This window comes from Pelodiscus sinensis, chromosome 13 (genome assembly GCF_049634645.1).
Source record: "Pelodiscus sinensis isolate JC-2024 chromosome 13, ASM4963464v1, whole genome shotgun sequence".
Lineage (NCBI taxonomy): Eukaryota > Metazoa > Chordata > Testudines > Trionychidae > Pelodiscus > Pelodiscus sinensis.
This window is the reverse complement of record NC_134723.1, coordinates 19,422,143-19,441,022: the sequence shown is the minus strand read 5'-3', so window position 1 is coordinate 19,441,022 and position 18,880 is coordinate 19,422,143. Positions and strand designations below refer to the sequence as shown.

Below are 18,880 nucleotides of genomic sequence, written 5' to 3'. Positions count from 1 at the left end.
CTCCCTGATGCCATGATGGAGCCTCCATATTTATTTACTAAAGTTTGAAACAACATAAGAATGGCCATACTAGGTCAGACCAAATGGCCATCTAGCCCAATATCTTGTCTTCCAACAGTGGCCAATGCCCAATGTCCCAAAGGGAGTGAACAGAACAGGGAATCTTCAAGCAATCCCTCGCCCTTCAAGAGTGTTTCCTCTAAGATACACAGCAGAACAGTTTCACAGGTGATTAATCAGCCTGACCTAGTGAGAGGCTCAGGGCTCCATGCAGGGAGCTAGCAGACTAATCACCTGTGAAGCTGTGCTGCCCCACAGTTTAGAGGGAACACTGCCTGTCACCCGTTCCCAGCCTTGAAGCTAGGGTCACCATTCCTACCTATCCTGGCTAATAGCCATTGACGGACTAACCTCCATGAATTTATCTAGTTCTTTCTTGAACCCTGTTAAAGTCCTGGTCTTTACAACCTCCTCTGGCAAGGAGTTCCACAGGCCAACCATGCGCTGTGTGAAGAAAAACTTCCTTTTTGTTTCTTTTAAACCTGCTGCCTATTCATTTAATTTTGTGACCCCTATATGTTATGGGAACAAGTAAATAACTTTTCCTTATTCAACTTTTTCACACCAGTCATGATTTTATAGACCTCTATCATATCCCTCCTTAGTCTCCTCGTTTCCAAGCTGAAAAGTCCCAGTCTTTTTAATCTCTCTTCACATGAGACCTGTTCCAAACCCCTAATCATTTTTGTTGCCATTTTCTGAACCTTTTTCAATGCCAATATATCTTTTTTCAGATAAGGCGACCACATCTGTACACAGTATTCAAGATGTTGGAGTACAATGGTTTTATATAGAGGCAATAAGATGTTCTCTGTCTTACTCTCTATCCCTTTTTTAATGATTCCTAACATTGTTTGCTTTTTTGACTGCCACTGCACACTGGGTGGATGTTTTCAGAGAACTATCCGCAATGACTCCAATATCCCTCTCTTGAGTAGTTATAGCTAAATTAGTCCCCATCATATTGTATGTATAGTTGAGATTATTTTTTCCAATGTGCATTATTTTACATTTATCAACAGTAAATTTAATTTGCCATTTTGTTGCCCAATCACTTAGTTTGATGAGATCTTTTTGAAGCTCTTCACTGTCTGCTTTGTTCTTAACTATCTTGAGCAGTTTAGCATCACCTGCAAATTTTGCCACCTCACTGTTTACCCCTTTCTCCACATTTTGCCACTTCACTGTTTACCCCTTTCTCCAAATAATTTATATATAGGTTGAATAGGACTGGTCTCAGTGCAGACCTGTGGAGGATACCACTAGTTACCTTTCTCAATTCTGAAAACTTACAATTTATTTGTACCCTTTGTTTCCTCTTTTAGCCAGTTATCAATCCATGAGAGGACTTAGCCTCTTGTCCCATGACAACTTACTTTACTTAAAAGCCTTTGGTGAGCAACTTTGTCAAGAGCTTTCTGGAAATCTAAGTACACTATATCTCCTGGATCTCCCTTGTTCACATGATTGTTGACCCCTCTCAAAGAACTCTAGTAGGTTAGTAAGGAATGATTTCTACTTACAGAAATCAAGTTGACTTTCCCCCAACAAATTATGTTCATTAAAGTGACTGATGATTTTATTTTTTACTATAGTTTCAACTAATTTGGCAGGTACTGATATTACACTTACTGGTCTGTAATTGTCAGGATCACCTCTAGAGCCTTTTTTAAATATTGTCATCATGTTAGCTATCCTCCAGTCATTAGGTACAGAAGGACAGGTTACAAACCACAGTTAATAGTTCCGCAATTTCCCATTCAAGTTCTTTTATAACTCTTGGGTGAATGCCATCTGGTCCAAGTGATTTGTTACTGTTAAGCTTATCAATTTGTTCCAAAACCTCCTCTAATGACACCGCAGTCTGGGACAGTTCCTCAAATATGTCACCTAAAAGAATGGCTCAAGTTTAGGAATCTGCCTAACATCCTCAGCTGTGAAGACCAAAGCATTAATTTAGTTTCTCCACAATGACTTTATCATCTTTGAGTGCTCCTTTGGCATCTTGATCATCCAGGGGCCCCACTTGTTGTTTAGCAGGTTTCCTGCTTCTGATGTCCTTAAACATTTTGCTAATACTTTTTTATTTTTTGGCTAGCTGTTCTTCAAACTTCTTTTTGGCTTTTCTTATATTTTTACACTTAATTTGACAAAGTTTATAGTCCCTTCTATTTTCCTCACTAGGATTTGACTTCCACTTTTTAAAAGATATCTTTTTATCTGTCACTGCTTCTTTTACTTGGTGGTTAAGCCACAGTGGCACTTTTTTGGTTCTCTTATTGTCCCTTTACTGCTTCTGTATCATTTCCTTTCTCTGTGCCTGTCCAGCACAGCCTGAAACTCTCTCACCAACCATCCTCTCGTGGAAAGGCAAATTTCAATATAGGACCCACAGGTTACAACTCTGGAGAGAGGATTCCGAGACTAGCATGCAGTGAGTGGAGACACTTTTTGAAGGAGGAAACAGACATGAAGTTATGAGAAAATGGAAGATCCAGTGATTTAGGACCTGAGAGACCTGGATTCAGTTCCCTGCCCATAACAGACATCCTGTGTGACCTTGGGCAAATTACTTTGTCTATGTGTATTTTGGCCATGTCTACATTCTACAATTTTTACTGTCACAGCTGTCCACCATTGCAATGTCATTAAAGCAGGTGCTCACTTGGTTGCCATTGCCAGTGAATGCCACATGCCATTATGCTGAGATATCAGCAAATGATATGCTTTGTGTGACCTTCAGCATCAGCCTGTACACTGTCTTCTAGGGTATTTTGGAAGTACATTGTGAGATGCCAACACTCCTCTGGGAGTTTGGGATTAAGCTCCACAATTCCCTCTGCTTCATCTAATAATCTTATTCTTTCTTGCTGGTTTTTAAAATTCCCACGATTCCTTTCATTTTTTTTCAATCTCTCCACCATCTTGCTGGCAGAAGCATGGATGCCAAACAGTTCACTGGTGTTTTCATGTCTGTTTTATAGACAAGGTGTCTGATCTCTCTATACGTGGAACTTCAACAACTATCTCAGCAGCAGTGTTCCCTCTAAGTTGAGTGGCAGCACAGCTTCACAGGTGATTACTCAGCCCTGCCCAATCATAGGCTCAAGGCTTGGTGCACAGAGCTGACTGGGTGGGGCTGTTTAATCACCTGTGAATCTGTGCTGCTGCACAGCTTAGAGGGAATGCTGCTCAGCAGTCAGGTGTACAAAAGTGAAAATGAGAACTGAAGAGGAGTGCGCTTCTGTGCAAGAGAGGGTCCACACCATTAAATACTCTCTCACATATAAAGCTCTCCTCAGAACTGGATCTAGCTGGGCTTTATGTCACCAGTTGCTCTCGAGTGCTATTGCCAGAGCCCTCCAAAGATGTGCGCTTAAAGGGACCATCCCTGGACAGCTGCTTCTCTGTTTTTGCTGCCTGCTTGCTACCCTCTTTGGGAAAGCAAAGCTTCAGCAGTGCCCACTGTATGTGCCCTGTGCTTTTTTGGGGATGTGTGACAGGGCGCTCGCCCTGCACTGGCCCTTTAAGGGCAGACCCCGGCCTGAACCAGGGCTGGGGAATTGAGCCCAGCTGTGGCTGGACTAGCCCATTAGGGCCCAGCTGGGCGCTATAATAGAGAATGGGCTGCTGCTGTGGAAAGGGGAGCAGTGAGAACCTGGCTGCTGAGGGAGGAGGAGGCTCCCTGGAGCTAGGGCAGGGCTGGGGAGGCCGGGCAGGGCTAGGGGAGCTCTGGCCAGCAAATCTCCAGACTGCAGGGCTTGAAAGAAGGCCCGCTGGACGAACATCAATCCCCCGGAAGGGGGGCTCAGAGACAGACTTGGGCACTGCCGGAGGGCAGTGTGGCGAAGAGGACGCCGCAGCCGGGAATAAAGAGGGGAGACACCACCCCAGCGAAGGCACCCTACCTGCCAAGGGAGTCAATTCCGGAGGACAGACGGCAGGGGGGTTCCGGTGGTGAGGGTACCCCCTCACAGGATGCCACCGCTTTTTCCTCATCTTCCTTGTGTGCTATGGAGCTGGAGCTGCCCCTGGGCATGCGACAGAACCCCAGTGCCATGCTGCACTCCCTGCAGCGCCTGCTTCAAACAGCATTCCTGTTCCTGCAGGAGGTGAACCCCGAGATCCTTTTCATCAGCCTCTGACTGGCTGCGGGTGCTTCCCTCTGGCTGCCAAAGATTCTGGAGGCTGGAGACCAGCTCGGACTGGTGCGATGAGCTGGTCCTGGAGCGGTGGGATGACCGGCAATGGGTCCAGAACTTCTGGATGCGCAAGGCCACCTTCCAGGAGCTCTGTGCTTGGCTCGCACCCACCCTCCAATGATGCAACCCCCACCTGCGCTCTGCCAACCCACTCCAGAAGTGGGTTACAATCGCCCTGTGGAAGCTGGCCACCCAAGAGAGCTACCGCTCGGTGGCTAACCAGTTTGGGGTGGGGAAGTCCACCATTGGGGCCATCCTGATGCAGGTAAGGAGATCATGGGCTGCAGCTCTTGCACAGGGCGAGGGAGGTTGCATACGGGGGACCCTCAGGACAGGGGAGCTGAAGATTGTACGGGGTAGAGTGTGGGTGGGGGGAAAGCCCTGGCCCCAGGGGCTTGTGCCTTATCGGCCTCACACAGCCCTGTTGGGGGGGAGGGGAGCACAGGCTCACAGGAGCATTCCTGGGGGGACTTTGGAAGGGGGGGGCATGTCCCACTGGGATCATACAATCCCCCTCTCATTCTCTGTTTTGTGTGTGGTTTTTTTTTGGTCTCCTTCTACAGGTAGTCCGGGTCATCAACTCCCTGCTGCTGTGCAGTCCTCCGTGTGGGTGGTTTTGCTGTCCTGGTGATCCAGGGGAGCCATTGACAGCATACATATCCCCAACCGGGCCCTGGACCATCGAACAGCCCAGTTTGTGAACTGCAAGGGCTATTTCTCAGTAGTCCTGCAGGTCCTGGTGGACCACCACAACCACTTCGCAAACATTTACGTGGGGTGGTTGGGCAGGGTACACAATGCCCGGATTTTCAGGAAATCCTGCCTGTGTGCCCAACTGGAGGTAGGAACCTTTTTCCTCCCACCAGGAGCTTCCTGTGAGCAGGGCCGGCTTTAGGAAGTGCGGGGCCCAATTCGAACCGTTTTGCCGGGACCCCCGCTCCAGGATTTTTTGTTGAGCAGGAAAAAAAACCCACCCACACAACAAACCACATCCACACACAAATATCACATCAGAAACAGATCTAATCAAAATGTATATCAATATAGTTGAAGATTTTAAAAAAAAAAAGCCATCCTTTATTATGCAAAATTGTACACAAAATTAAATCAGTTGCCTTAAATGTAGGTCAAATATTTTTCAATTGCAAACTATCCAATTTTTTCAATAAAGTTTAAAGTTCGATTTTTAAAAAATTACCAGAGAGCGTTGCAGTTTTCTGTTACATTGATTTACTTTTTAAATAGCAAAAATGGAGTCTTTGTTAAGAAAGTGTCAGTTCTGTGGTCAAATTCCAGTCCTTAGTGATTTCAGCGCCAATGATTTCACTAGGTAATATGGTACCTCACCACCAGTGCCTCCTTTGCACTGCCCTTCAAAACACTGCCTGCATGTTGAGTCCAAGGTCAGGCTACACAAGATTTTATCAATGATTTTTGCTCAAGCTATCACTGAGACAAGACAAGGACTCTCAACTGATTCTAGTCAGCTCTGCCCTTAAACACTGGGGCTGTGTCTAGACTGCACCCCTTTTGCGGAAAAGGGATGCAGATTAGACACAGCGCAATTGCAAATGAAGCAGGGGACATTTAAATCCCTGCTTCATTTGCATGAACATGGCTGCCGCTTTTTTCCAGCTAGGGGCTTTGCCGGCAAAAAGCACAAGTCTAGACGGGGATCTTTCGGAAAATAAAGCCTTTTCCGAAAGATCCCTTATTCCTGATTTTAAGAGCTGACTATGTCTGTGAAGACAGAGGAAAAGAAAGCTTTGAGTACTTCAGCTTTTCCTACATCATCTGTCACTATGTAACCTCCCTCATTCAGTAAGGTCCCTACACTCTCTCCGATCACCCTCTTATTGCTAACATGCCTGTAGAAACCTTTCTTGTTATTCTTCACTTCCCTTACAACCTGCAATTCCAATTGTGTTTTGCCTTCCTGATTACTCCCCTGCATTCTTGAGCAATATATTTATACTCCTCCCTAATAATCTGTTCAAATTTCCACTTCTTGTAAGATTCCTTTTTGTGTTTGTCTTACCGAGGACATCCATGGTGAACTTAATCTGGTTGCCTACCATATTTGCTTTTCTTACTGCACATCGGGATGGTTTCTTCCTGTGCCTTTAATAAGGCTTCTTAAAAATACTGCCAGCTCTCCTGGACTCCTTTCCCCTTCATGTTAGCATCCCAGGGATCCTGCCCATCAGTTCTCTGAGGGAGTCAAAGTCTGCTTTTCTGAAGTCCAGGGTGTGTATTTTGCTACTCTCCTTTCTTCCTTTTGTCAGAATCCTGAAATCTACCATCTAGTGATCACTGCTTCCCAGGTATTCACCCACCTCTACTTCCCCTACTAGTTCCTCCTCATTTCTGAGCAGCAGGTCAAGTCATGCGTGGCCCCTGGTTGGTTCCTTCAGCATTTGTACCAAGAAGTTATCCCCAACATTCTCCAAAAATTTCCTGGATTTTCTGTGTACTGCTGTATTGGTCTTCCAACAGATGTCAGGGTGATTAAAGTCCCCCACGAGAACCAGGGCTTGTGATCTGGAAGCTTCTCTCATTTGTCTGAAGAAAGCCTCATCTACCTCATCCACCTGATCTGGTGGTCTATAGCAGCCACCAACCACAACATCACCCCTGTTGCTTCCACCTCTAAACTCAACCCACAGAAGGAGAAAAGCCTGTTGAGAATCTATATACTGGAGCTCTGAGCAATCATATTGCTCTCATACATACAGTGCACTTTCTTATATACAGTGCAACTCCTCCTCCTTTTCTCCCCCGCCTGTTCTTCCTGAACAGTTTATATACTTCCATGACAGAGCTCTAGTTACGTGAGTCATCCCACCAAGTCTCCGTTATTCCAATCAAATCATAGTTCTTTGACTGGGCCAGGGCTTCTAATTCTTCCTGTTCATTTCCCAGGCTTCTTGTATTCGTGTACAAACACCTTAGATAACCAGGGGTCTTCCTTTGTTGCTCCTTCCTTCTTGTGTGTTTTCCCGGTATCCCACTTCCCCAATTACATCAGAGCTTAAGTCACCGTCCCCCAACAAACTTAGTTTAAAGCCCTCCTCACTAGGTTTGCAAGCCTGCCCATGAAGATGCTCTTTCCTCTCTTTTTAAAGTTTTTCCTCTCTTGGTTAGGTGCATCCCATCTCTTCCTAGCAATCCTTGTTCCCGGAACAGAGTCCCATGGTCAAAGAAACCAAAGCCCTCTCTCCGATACCACCTGTGCAACCATGCATTTACTTCCACTATTCGACAATCTCTACCTGGACATTTCCCTTCAACAGGGAGGATGGATGAGAACACCACTTGCGCTTCAAATGTCTTGATCCTTCTTCCCAGCACTACATAATCTTGAGCAGGTCATTCTTGGCCATATCATTAGTTCCTACATGGAGGAAGAGGAAGGGGTAGCAATCTGAAGGTCTGATCAGTTTTGGAAGACTCTCGGTCACATCCTGAATTTGAGCTCCTGGTAAGCAGCACACGTCTCAAGATTCCAGGTCTGGAAGGCAGATGGATGACTCTGTCCCTCTCAGCAGGGAGTCCGTTCCCCCCCCCCCCCCATCCATCATCTTCCTTTGAGGGTGGTGGTCGTAGAACACCCATCGCAGGACTACATGTCCCATATCTTCCAGTAGATGGTGTCTACTTCTGATTTCTTCCTTGTGAGGTCCCTGCCACAGCATTCTCCGCCGTAGTGCCTTTGAAGAAAGCCTGAAAGTGGTTACTTACCTTTACTGGCATTGGGGATACCCGAGTTAGCCTTCTTTTCCTAGAGGTCACATGCTGCCAGTTTTCTTCCTTGTTCTTTACTGCCCTGATTGGCTCTTCAGCCTGCTGTGATTGCAGTATTAAATGCTGCCCTCTATCAAGGAAGTCTTCATCTTCTCTGATGGAATGTAGAGTTGATACTTGGACCTCAAGTCCTCTAATTTTTTCTTCCAAAATGGTAACCAGCAAGCACTTAGAAGGAATTTCATCTGCACTGTCTTGAAGACAAACATGGCACATGCTGTATAGATAACAGCAGACCTATCACTATCCATACCTGCCTTCTTAGAGATTCTTCAGAGGTTTTTAAATGCCCCCTTAAATGGCAGAAGTGAAAAAAAAATCAAGAAAAAGACCACCCTATGGGGATCTGCCAGGCAAATGCCCCTGTTTGTTGCTCACTGTGTTTGCCCCTACTGCCTTTTTATAAGGTTGATGGCTAGGCCTGGCTCAAAGTCTTGCCTCTAATCCAATCAGCCCCTGAAGGCCCACCTGGAACAAAGCACTCCCAATTCACAATTTTCAAACTTTCCAACTGTGCTCTTTTCAAACTGCTGTTCTTTTCAAGCCGCCAAACACACAGTCAAATAAATGCTCACTGACAAACACTTTGATATTCAACCCACCAGCTCACAACACCGCCCCCCAAAAGCCACACATACCTGAGCTCTTCTCGGACATTTCCCAGGCAAACTCCTATGTTGGCTGCTGCCTTGTTCGCTACTCAATGCATTCACATATCTATTCAGACAAAAGTTTCCTGATAATGGAAAGAAAGTATTCCTGAAATACCCTAGAACTGTATAATTATTTAAATATCGACATCTCAGCAGGGGGCGCCAGGCAGGCCTACTGTTGGAGAGAAACTCCTGGGTTCTCCTGTACCCAGGGATAGGAATGTCTAGGTACATTCCTATCCCATTCTCATTCCCATTCTATGGGGGAGAAATGCAGCATGTAAGCCGCCAGGGAAGAGTTAACTAGAAGCCTGGCGAGGTACAAGGCGGAGTCCCTCAGCTGCCCGCCTCCAGGCCTTGTCTGGACAAGGAGTCAGGCATGCTAGAGGCCCTGGCGGCTCCTCCCCCTGGCCGGGCGCTTCACGCGGTTGTTGTGCGGTGCAGTCTAGCCACGGCTCCGGCTTGGGGTTCCTCTGCCTCGGACGAGGATGCAGCTGTAGCGAACCCTCCTTTCCCGCGCGGGACTCGTCCGGACCATGAGCTCCGAGCGTAGGGAGCTGGCAGCGCCCCGGTCTGACGGAGGTGGCTGCGCCTGTGGCCGCCGGGGCAGTGGCGGAGGCAGCTGGCGCCTCTTCCTGTGCTTCTTCGCGCTCTCGCTTGCGCTGCACCTCCTTACCCTGGGCTGCTACCTGGAGCTGCGTTCCGAGCTCCGCCGGGAGCGGGACCCCGATCCCACGCCGCCTGTCCGTCAAGGGGGTACCGCGGCCGCCCAGGGTTCCTCTGGCTCGGCCCGCCTGCAGCGCTTCGCCGAACCCACGGACCGCCGCCAGCAGGTGAGTCGCGAACAATGGGGGTGACTGGCAGTATGAGAACAGTATGACCCTTTGCGGGGCATAGGGGAAGTACAGTGGGGCAAGTGTCTGCAGTTCTAGGCTGCGAGCGATTTTACAGCTGCTCTTCAGGGCTGATCGGTTCTGTCTTAGGGACAGGTGAGGGTGGCAGACATGCTCCCTTCTCGAGCACTATGAATAAAGTATCTGCCTGGAATAATGTCTTCCTCTCCTTAGCATGATGCTGATGTAACCTAATACTAAAGCTGGGGCTTCTGTTTCACCTGCAAGAGTGATTGCCTTCCAGTCCCTTGCCTGTGTTAGGGATTTTAGCACAGGCTTGACACAACCTATTTGAAAAAGTGAGACTGGTCTTTCTCTGCTTACTTGAAGCAACAAGTTTGAGGACATGATGGCTTGTGGCTGCAGTTTTAGCATATCATGCATGCCTCTTCTGGCCAGGTGAGTGTATGCTTTCATCATATAGTTTGACCAAATGTGTCCGGGGATGGCAGAGAGATCTTGTTGCTGTTTTGGGTTAGTGGGAAGGAAAACCCTTACAGAAATTCCAAAAGTGTTTTATAAGGCTATACACTCAAACATTTTAGACCGCTGGGGTTTTGTACTTCAACTATAGGTGTAGGGAATTTTTTCTCCTTTCCCTACCCCCCACTGATCATCATTTTCTTTCCTTTGAATCTTGACAATTTACAAGCCTGCAGGGGTGCTTCAAGTGGCAATTGTCCTGATAAACTTTAAAATCCTTCTTGATGCTCTAGGAACAATCGAATAGTTTAATAAATAACTGTTGCTGAGCCGCCTACTAACTTCTGTGGCTTTAAATTACACTCTCCTATGCAAATGTGTTTTCTCCAGTGTCTTCTTAAAGGTTTACACTAACAAATGGGGAAATTGATTATTCAGAGGGAAGAGTGAAACTATAGAACTGACAAGACAAAAAACACTGTCAGACACACAGAGAAATCAAAGACTTTTACTAGCTTATAACATGCTATAATCTTGGGTGTTAATTTTAACAGTTATATGTATGTAATGATCAGACAACTGTAACTGAATATTAAGGTGGAGACTATATTTGTAGAAATCTGCTTCCTCTCATATCACTCTTTTGGGGGATCTTTTTTGTATGCTGTTCTTTTCTCTTCTGGTTTTGGGTGTCTTAAAGTTTATCCCATATTGAGTCAAAAGTGATTTTTGTTTTTTAGTAAGGATAGGGAGAAGGAGCAGATCTGACTCTATGCTAACAGCTGCTGGCCTAACCAGCTGAAAGGTTTAATGGGAGCAATAAACTGGATTCTTCTCTCTTCTTCCACCCTCATTTTCATGTAATACTACTAGAGGAGGGGCCACTTTGCCTGTCCTTTACTACCTTAGATTGAGGAGATCTGGGGCTGAGGTACCTGCTCATCTGGTTTTGGTTGCTTCCTAATATGTGAAGCCACTCTATAAACAATGACTATTCAGTAAACTTGGGGAAGGGAACTAGCTTTTGTTTAGAATAACTCAATCCATCCAGTGACTTGTCTTTAAATCTGTATTTTCCTATGACTGGAGGAATAATGATGGTCTCTGCTGAGCATAAATTCTAGTGACACATTTTCCAACAGTGTGAAAAGCACAACTGTGGGTGAAGAAAGGGTGAAAGGTACTTGTGTAAAGGCATAAAAGCCCTTCCTCAGCTGGTATATGAGATATTACAGTTGCTCCCTTTCTCAATATAGAAAATAAATTAATTAATTTGGAATAAAAATTTCCACTATTTGGTGCTTTGCCATAAGGCATTGATCTCACTGTTCAATTCTCAACAAGTTTGCATGTGTCTAATGTATTATACCTGAACTACAGATGACTGTGGGGAACACTTTGTTGTGGATAATAAGCAGTAAAAATAAGCTATCTATTGAACTGAAATAAAAATCCAAAAAATTGAGATTAACAATTTTTCTTTCTTTATTTTAAACCTTATCAATATAAAATCAAATGAAACTGACTACTTTATATCTTAAATCCTTAGTTTGTCTTGTACTCCACTGAGGTGTTTGAAGTTCCTCAGGGGCCTTCAGGCAAAATTAGATGACTCTTAAAAGCTACCCTACTGAACAAGTATACCATGAAATAATAAAACAGTTATTCAGATTAAGTAGGTAAGCCATATGTGTTAAATTGCATGTTGATTTTTGGTACATATTGAGGTCTAGATGATGTCTGTGGAGTTGAAATGCTCCAGGTAAATTGTTAATTTAAATATATTCATTCTTGTATAGCTAGCCCAGAGACTGTTAAAATGCTTGATTGTGATGGAAATATTCTAAGGCCTTATCTACACCGGTACATTGAGGTTTTTGTTTTCAAAAGGTAGTTTTTGGAAACAAAGGGCCCACATCACAGAGATGACAAGTATCGTAACATACAGCTCTTTTTCGCAACACAAAACTTCCAACCCTGTGAGGGATTCTTGTCTCTGCATTGTTGACAATCATGCATTGTTTATCAGGTAGGTTTTTTGTTGAGTTTACTAAGCTCCTGCATATATCCCACAATAACCCAATTTGCCACTCTGGACATCACCTTGAACCCAGCTGCCCTTCAGCCAGGTGATGTTTACAGGTGCTCTCCTCCCACCTGCAAACCCTGAGAAATTTAAATCTGTTTCCTGGATCTGTCTCACTGGGGTGGTGGCTGTTGATCCAAATGCTCTCCAGCTTGGAGCAATGCTGAGCTTTTGGATCTAATCATTGTGTGGGGTGAAGATTTGGTGCAATTGGAGCTGCAAGTGACCTATAAGAACTGGGACATGTACGGTTGCATTTCTCGATTCCCTGTGTGACAAGGGGTCTGAGTGAGACCCAACAATGCAGAGCCAAGGTCAAGGAGAAGATCAACAGAAATGATTAAAGGTCTAGAAAACATGACCTATGAGGGAAGACTGAAAGAAGTGGGCTTGTTTAGCTTAGAAAAGAGAAGACTGAGAGGGGACATAATAGCAGTTTTCAAGTATCTAAAAGAGTGTTACAAGGAGGGAGGAAAAATTGTTCTTCGTGGCCTCTGATGATAGGACAAGAAGCAATGGGCTTAAATTGCAGCAAGCGGGGGGGGGGGGGGGGGGAGTGAGGTTGGAAAACAGGAAAAACTAAGCACTGGAATAAATTGCCTAGGGAGGTTGTGGAATCTCCATCACTGGAGATATTTAAGAGCAGGTTGGATAGACATCTGCTAGGAATGATCTAGATGGTACTTGGTCCTGCTGTGTGGGCTGGGGACTGAACTGAATGACCTCTCAAGATCCTTTCCAGTTTTAGTATTCTGTAATTCTAAGGAACTCTGGCGGGCCTACCACAAGGCAAAGGAGGCAAACAAATGGTATGTTGTGGCACCCAAAACATGCCAGTTTTATATTGAACTGGATGGAATTCTGGGTGGGGATCCCACAACCAAGCCCCAGGACATTGTGGTAGGGATGTAGGCGAGTAGTCAACTACCCGATAAGCCTAATCTTATCAGGTAGTCTACTTGACTTCTCCCTTCCCCCACCCCTTGCTGCCACTGTCTCAGGCAGCAGGAGCTGGCACTGGGGGGGGGAGCCACCTTCAAGACCAGTTCCCCCCAGCACTGTCTCTGCTGTGCCACCTTCTCTCTTCCCCCCCCTCCCCCGAACTGCTGCCTCTAACAGAGGCAGCAGCATGGGAGGGGGGGAGAGATTGCTCCAGCAGCAGCACCTGTCTGCGGAGTAGCCTGTTTGTGGCAAGCCCCAGCTACCACGAATAGGGACTGCTGCCTGAGCAGCCTCTGTCCGCAGTGGCCAGGGCTAACCACGAACAGGGGCTGCTGTCGGACTCCCTGGTGCGAGCTGGGCCTGAGCAATCCTGGTTCAGTTTGAGCTTGCACCGGGTCCAGGAGCTACCCATACTGTGTCTCTGCAGTCTAAATGTAGTGGGAGCCCAAGCTGCCTGCATATCTGGCTCTTCCTGCAGAGCCACAGCAGGGGTAGCCCCGGGACCCAGCATGAGCCAGGACTGAGGAAGCCTTCCCTTATTAGCTACATGATTGGTCAATAAAAATGTTATTGACTACACAATTAGTGGATTACCCACCAATCAGATTAGAAAAGAACCAGAAGTACTTGTCCTGGATACACAGACACAAGTTGATGAAGATATTGCCAAGGGTTGAGAGTCAATCACCTTGTGTGCCTGGCAGCGAGGAATTGTTCTCAAACGATGTTTGTGAGGATGCTCAGCAACTCATTGTGGAAGAGACACCACATGTTGAAACAATGGAAGGGACGTGGTACATTTCTGTGTGGGGAGGTGCGGTTGGGGACTTAGTGCACAGCAGCTATTCGGGGTGGTATGGAGATGGTGCCCTGCCAGTAGTTGCTGTGCAGGCAGGTGAGGCTGGGGGCTGAGCAAGTGATGATCATCATGCGGGGCAGTAAGTTGCTCTATGTGGTCAGGTAAGGAGGGTGGTAGTACGGGATGACCAGAGGTTGTACTTCACAACATGGCATTGGTGCACACACAGCTAGCAATAGAATTCTCCTGAGAAATGGTGTCAAAGATTCCCCTGATGTACTTATTAATTTTATCACAGAGATTCTGTAGCACGGCTGCCATTGCCCTGCCCCCGTGCTATGATACTTTACCAAACCAGTCTGCAGTGTGTTCTGCTGGAACCAAGGCAGCACACAGTTTGGCTTCATAAGGACCAGGGAGCCGCCCACTCTCCTTCAGAAGCTCAGCCAGGGTTTGCTTGTTAACCTTCAGCACGAGTGATTGCAGCCTAAGGACAACTGTAGGATTATCAGAAATTGTTTCCTTGTACAACTACTGCACAACCGTGCTCTGTGCATTCTTGGGGAGTCAAAGCAATCTCTCCCCCCCACACACTCACATTCCCACCACTTTTAAAACTCACCATGGTCGAGTGTCTGCAGAGATCTGTGATTACCTCCTGGTTAATCCAGCAAAGTGGGAAGTTTTTCTTCAGGGCCGTGCATGTTAGTGAAATGTAACAATTTTTATCATGAAAAGTACACTCACTGTATTATTAATGGTTACTTCTGTATACCAGACCTTGCGGACTCAGACATTTTGTACAACATCAGATAGAGTAAGGCAACTCAGGGGAAAAAACCAAAACAAGGATACGTGATGATCTGGTGAAAGATTTGTTGGGTCACTCAACAAAGCCAGTCACAGAAAAAAGAGCAACAGAGAGAATGAGATGAGCTACGGAGAGGGAGCAAGGAGATAGGAAGAGAGAGCAGAGATGAGATGGGGCAGGGTAGCAGAGACAATCTAGGGCCAATCAACAGACCGGAGACCACTGAATGCGTGCTACAGCTCATGCAGGATCAAACTGACATCCTGAGGAGTAGAATACTGATGAACAATAAGAGACCATGCACCATAACCAAAGTTCTTCCTTTCGGTAACCGGGTTTGGTTCTTTAAAGGATTTGAAACCACAGACCAAGGAATACTTCTTTTTAGAGTTAAACAAAGATTTTTATTTTTCTATTTACTTTATAATTAATTTTTCATTTAAATCAATTCATTATCTTTGATTCTTTTAAGACAGTGTAATATACAAATAAAAGGTGTAAAAAAACAGTACAGTTAAATAAGAAATAATAACTTCTACAGATATTTCGTTCAGTTTTACCCTTAAACAATTTGTGGAGTTATCAAATATATAATACTCACATTAAGAAAGATAGAAGCACTGTTTAGATTCAGGAGATATTCTTTTCTTTATGTTTCTCCTTTTTTGGATTTTTCATTGCCTCTTACGACTAGTGGTGTTCCCCTTTCAGAGCTTATGTGCGGCAGAGATTCAGGGCTGGGGAGGGAGCCCTGGTTGATCAGACCTAGCTTTTTGGATTCGCAACCTGTCCACTCCTGGTTTGTTGTATCCAACCTTATATATCCTGTTTTGGTATTTTAGTATTCCTCCACTCCCCTGACAATTGCTGACGTTAGATTTTTTGTGGTCTCATTCTGCCCTTTCACAACTTTTGTCTGCTCCATTTGGGGTAATCAGCACTTTGTTGCATATTGCAGTCTGAGTTACTTACTTTCCTAAAAACAGGGTTATTGTTGGTCATCCAATCAAATTTTGTTTTTATTTTACATCTCCTGTATCTCACAATGCTGCCTTTCCTTTACAGTTAAACTGGTGCTCATTTGACATTCTGAGTAGGCCTCAACACATTCCTTTCACACTTCCATTCAGAACTCTTTTCCAGCAGCTACACCTCTCCTTCCCTCTCCCTTTTACACATATCACCATGCAGAGCTGCAAAGGTGCAATTCTATTTTCAAAGACAAATGTCATGCATGTTTCCATGAGTGTGTGTGTGTGTGTGTGTGTGTGTATTTTTAATTGTGTTAAATAACCCACACCAAATGCTCTGGCATGAACCATTTGGTACCATGGGAATGCCTCTTACAATCCCAACACATAGAAATCTCAGGACCCTTCATTGTCAAAGGAGGTTCTTTAGAGCCTCCCTGCTACTGATGGCCAACCTATGCTCTCATCTGACAGCTTGAGTGTCTGGCTGTTCAAAGTATAAGTCCAAGCACTGTGCCTCAGTGCACCACCCGTGGGGAAACATTTCACCTTTACTCTCAGAGAAATTATGTAAGCAACAGCATGTGGCTATCACATTGGAGAGATGATCCTCCAAAAGGTCCAGTTTGCCATAGCGACACCTCTATCTCACTTTCAGCTGGACAAAGGCACATTCAGCAACTATTTGGCAGTGGCTTAGCCTGTTGTTGAACTGCTCCTTACTGCTATCCAGGAGCCCTATGTGAAGCTTCATGAGCTACAAGGAGTAGGCAGTGTCACCTAGAATCACTGGGCATTTCCACATTCCCCCACAGTAAATTTCTGTTCTGGAAAGAAGGTCCCCGTATTCAGCCTCCTGTACAGGCCACTATTCCTAAAGATTCATACATCATGCACCTTTCCAGGCCACCCCACGTTTATCTATGTCATCCACATTTCCCAGTCACAGTCCTGTCCATCAAAGTGTGATTTATTCCCACACACACTTGCAAAAGTACTGCCCCAATGGTAGACTTGCCTACTCCAAAATGATTCGCAATTGAATGGCAGCAATTTGATGTGGCCAGTTTCTACAAAGCAATGGCCACATGCTTCTCTACTGAGAGAGCAACTCTCCTTCAGGTGTGCTTGTGCTGTAGTTCAGAGACTAGCTCAGCACATCACTCCAGGAAGGTTGCTTAATGCATCTAAAAGTTCTGTAGCCACTGCCCTTCATCCCACACCCCCATGACAATGCAGTCCCATCACTCAGAGCTGGTTTCCCTAGCCCAAAAGTGATGATCCACTGAATATATCAGGTCTGCCATAAACCAATGATATATCAATTCATCATTATCTGACTACAAATACAAATCTTACAAGTCATTGTCTGTTATTGGGCCATAATTAAGTATGCTGCAATGCATGATGTCTTCTGTCCAGTGCTCACAATAAGGGCCAGAAGGTTGGGATCCATGTTTTCTTGCCATGGATGCTTGAGTTGCCATGAAAGGAAGCCAGAAACCCAGAGTGTCTGGGAAGAAAAGAGATGCCTGACAAGATGTTTTTTATGTTCCCAACATGCCTAGCGCTACATTGTGCTTTCCCAGAGGGCTTAGCAAATGAAGGTGATGCAAGGTACACTGGGATGTATACCCACAAGAATTTATTCTTTCTCTTAACGAGGGAACTGCAGATGTGCCATGAGTAGTCAACAGCAGGTACCAGAAAAAAATGATTTGGCAAGTTTCCAGTTTTGGTGACTTTTGCCTGTTGATAGGACTTTTATTGCCAAGTGTAGACATAGCCTTATAATGAGACTGTGCAAATGCCAGTTTCAGTATATTTATTTTCATCCTTAAATTGCCTAGCTGTGGGTAACTGAACAGTATGTGCATATTCAGAGCATGGTACCTCTGGCTATATGTATAAATGATAATATTAAAGAATACTCTCTGTGATGGCTCCCCCATGCTTTATGAAAATTGGCCTATGAATATAAATATGCATAACTCTGAGCTGCTTTGGACAAAATACCTCATCTAACCTATCAATTTTAATGTTACAGTCTGCTGAATCTCTATATGCTATTTTGGTGCATGTCATTCTTGTATGAAAAGTTAGAAGTATGAGGCTGTTTATAGTTTTAAATGTGCTAATGAAAGCTATTTCTAGTGCCCCCATTAAGCCTTAATGACTTGGTGATCATGTAAACTACCTTGTTTGTCCTGTAAGTATAAGCAGTGTTTGGTTCTAGAAGACATGTGGCCATATCACCTGGTACTGGAATTCCATTTTGATCTTAGTATTTTTCCATGGAAAGGGGGAAAACTAGAACAAAAGGTGCCTAGCCTGGGGGAGAAGACTATTTAAGCAATGGGAAGCTATCAGCCCTTTGCTTTCTGCTGGCGTAACACTCCCAGGTCAGGGTAAAAGAGTCTCTGACCTGAAGATCATGTTTAGCACTAGAACAGATTATTAGGATAAGAATCTGATTTCAACAAGATTTTTGGTGAATTAGCCCTAGCTATGCTTTTTCTTTTCATTTTAACTTTGTCACTTACTTTCATCTGTGGTTCAATGTCTGTATTGTTCTTCATGCGGGCAGTAACCCCAACGCTGTGCCTTGTCTGGGAGAAACGGGAGGATCTGGCCCAGCAGGTCAGGGTGATGGGGAGCCCAGAGAGCATGTCAGATGTCAGTGGCATGATTGGCATACTGGGGAACAATTCCAATGGGGCTTCTGTGACTGCACCTCTGTCAAACTCTCCCTTTTTCACCTGTCTTTTTCAGGCTCCTTGCAAAGACAAAGGATTACTTCAATCTCTGGGAAAACAGATACTTTTTTAAGACATATAGTTTGATATTACATAAACTCTTGTGGTTAGAGGAACATAAGTAAAATTCTGTAACTAAAAGTCAACACCAACTGTGCTAAGTAATGCAAAATACACAGTTGACTTCTTCAATATGGTTAAGGTTTCCGCTGGTTTATAAAACATAATATTAGCAAAAGTTACGTTGTAACCAAAATCCTGAGCAGACATTATGAAATAATCCCAAATTTTCCAGGGGACTTTAAATTAAATACACAGCATATTTCTCTGATATAGCACTTGTTGCTTATATTCTTTTCTGTATGTCCAGAAAACAAAAGTAACTAGCAGCACCCTGTGAATGCCATATGAAGAAAATAAAACTAAGGGGCATATTTGAAAAAGTGTTTTAAAGCTTAAACTGTTCCACAGTATTTACAG

General features: G+C 44.9%; 1 protein-coding gene across 4 annotated transcripts in view; it reads left to right on the top strand.

Annotated features, from left to right (window-relative positions):
- Positions 1-9,101: 9,101 nt before the first annotated feature.
- The window catches only part of EDA (ectodysplasin A), a 185,134-nt gene continuing 175,355 nt past the window's right edge, over positions 9,102-18,880 (top strand). For all 4 annotated transcript variants that reach the window (XM_075940808.1, XM_075940806.1, XM_075940805.1 and 1 more), the window contains exon 1: positions 9,102-9,552. In XM_075940808.1, coding sequence (XP_075796923.1) covers positions 9,256-9,552 — 297 coding nt within the window. In that variant the 5' untranslated portion in view covers positions 9,102-9,255. The remainder of the gene's footprint in view (positions 9,553-18,880) is intronic.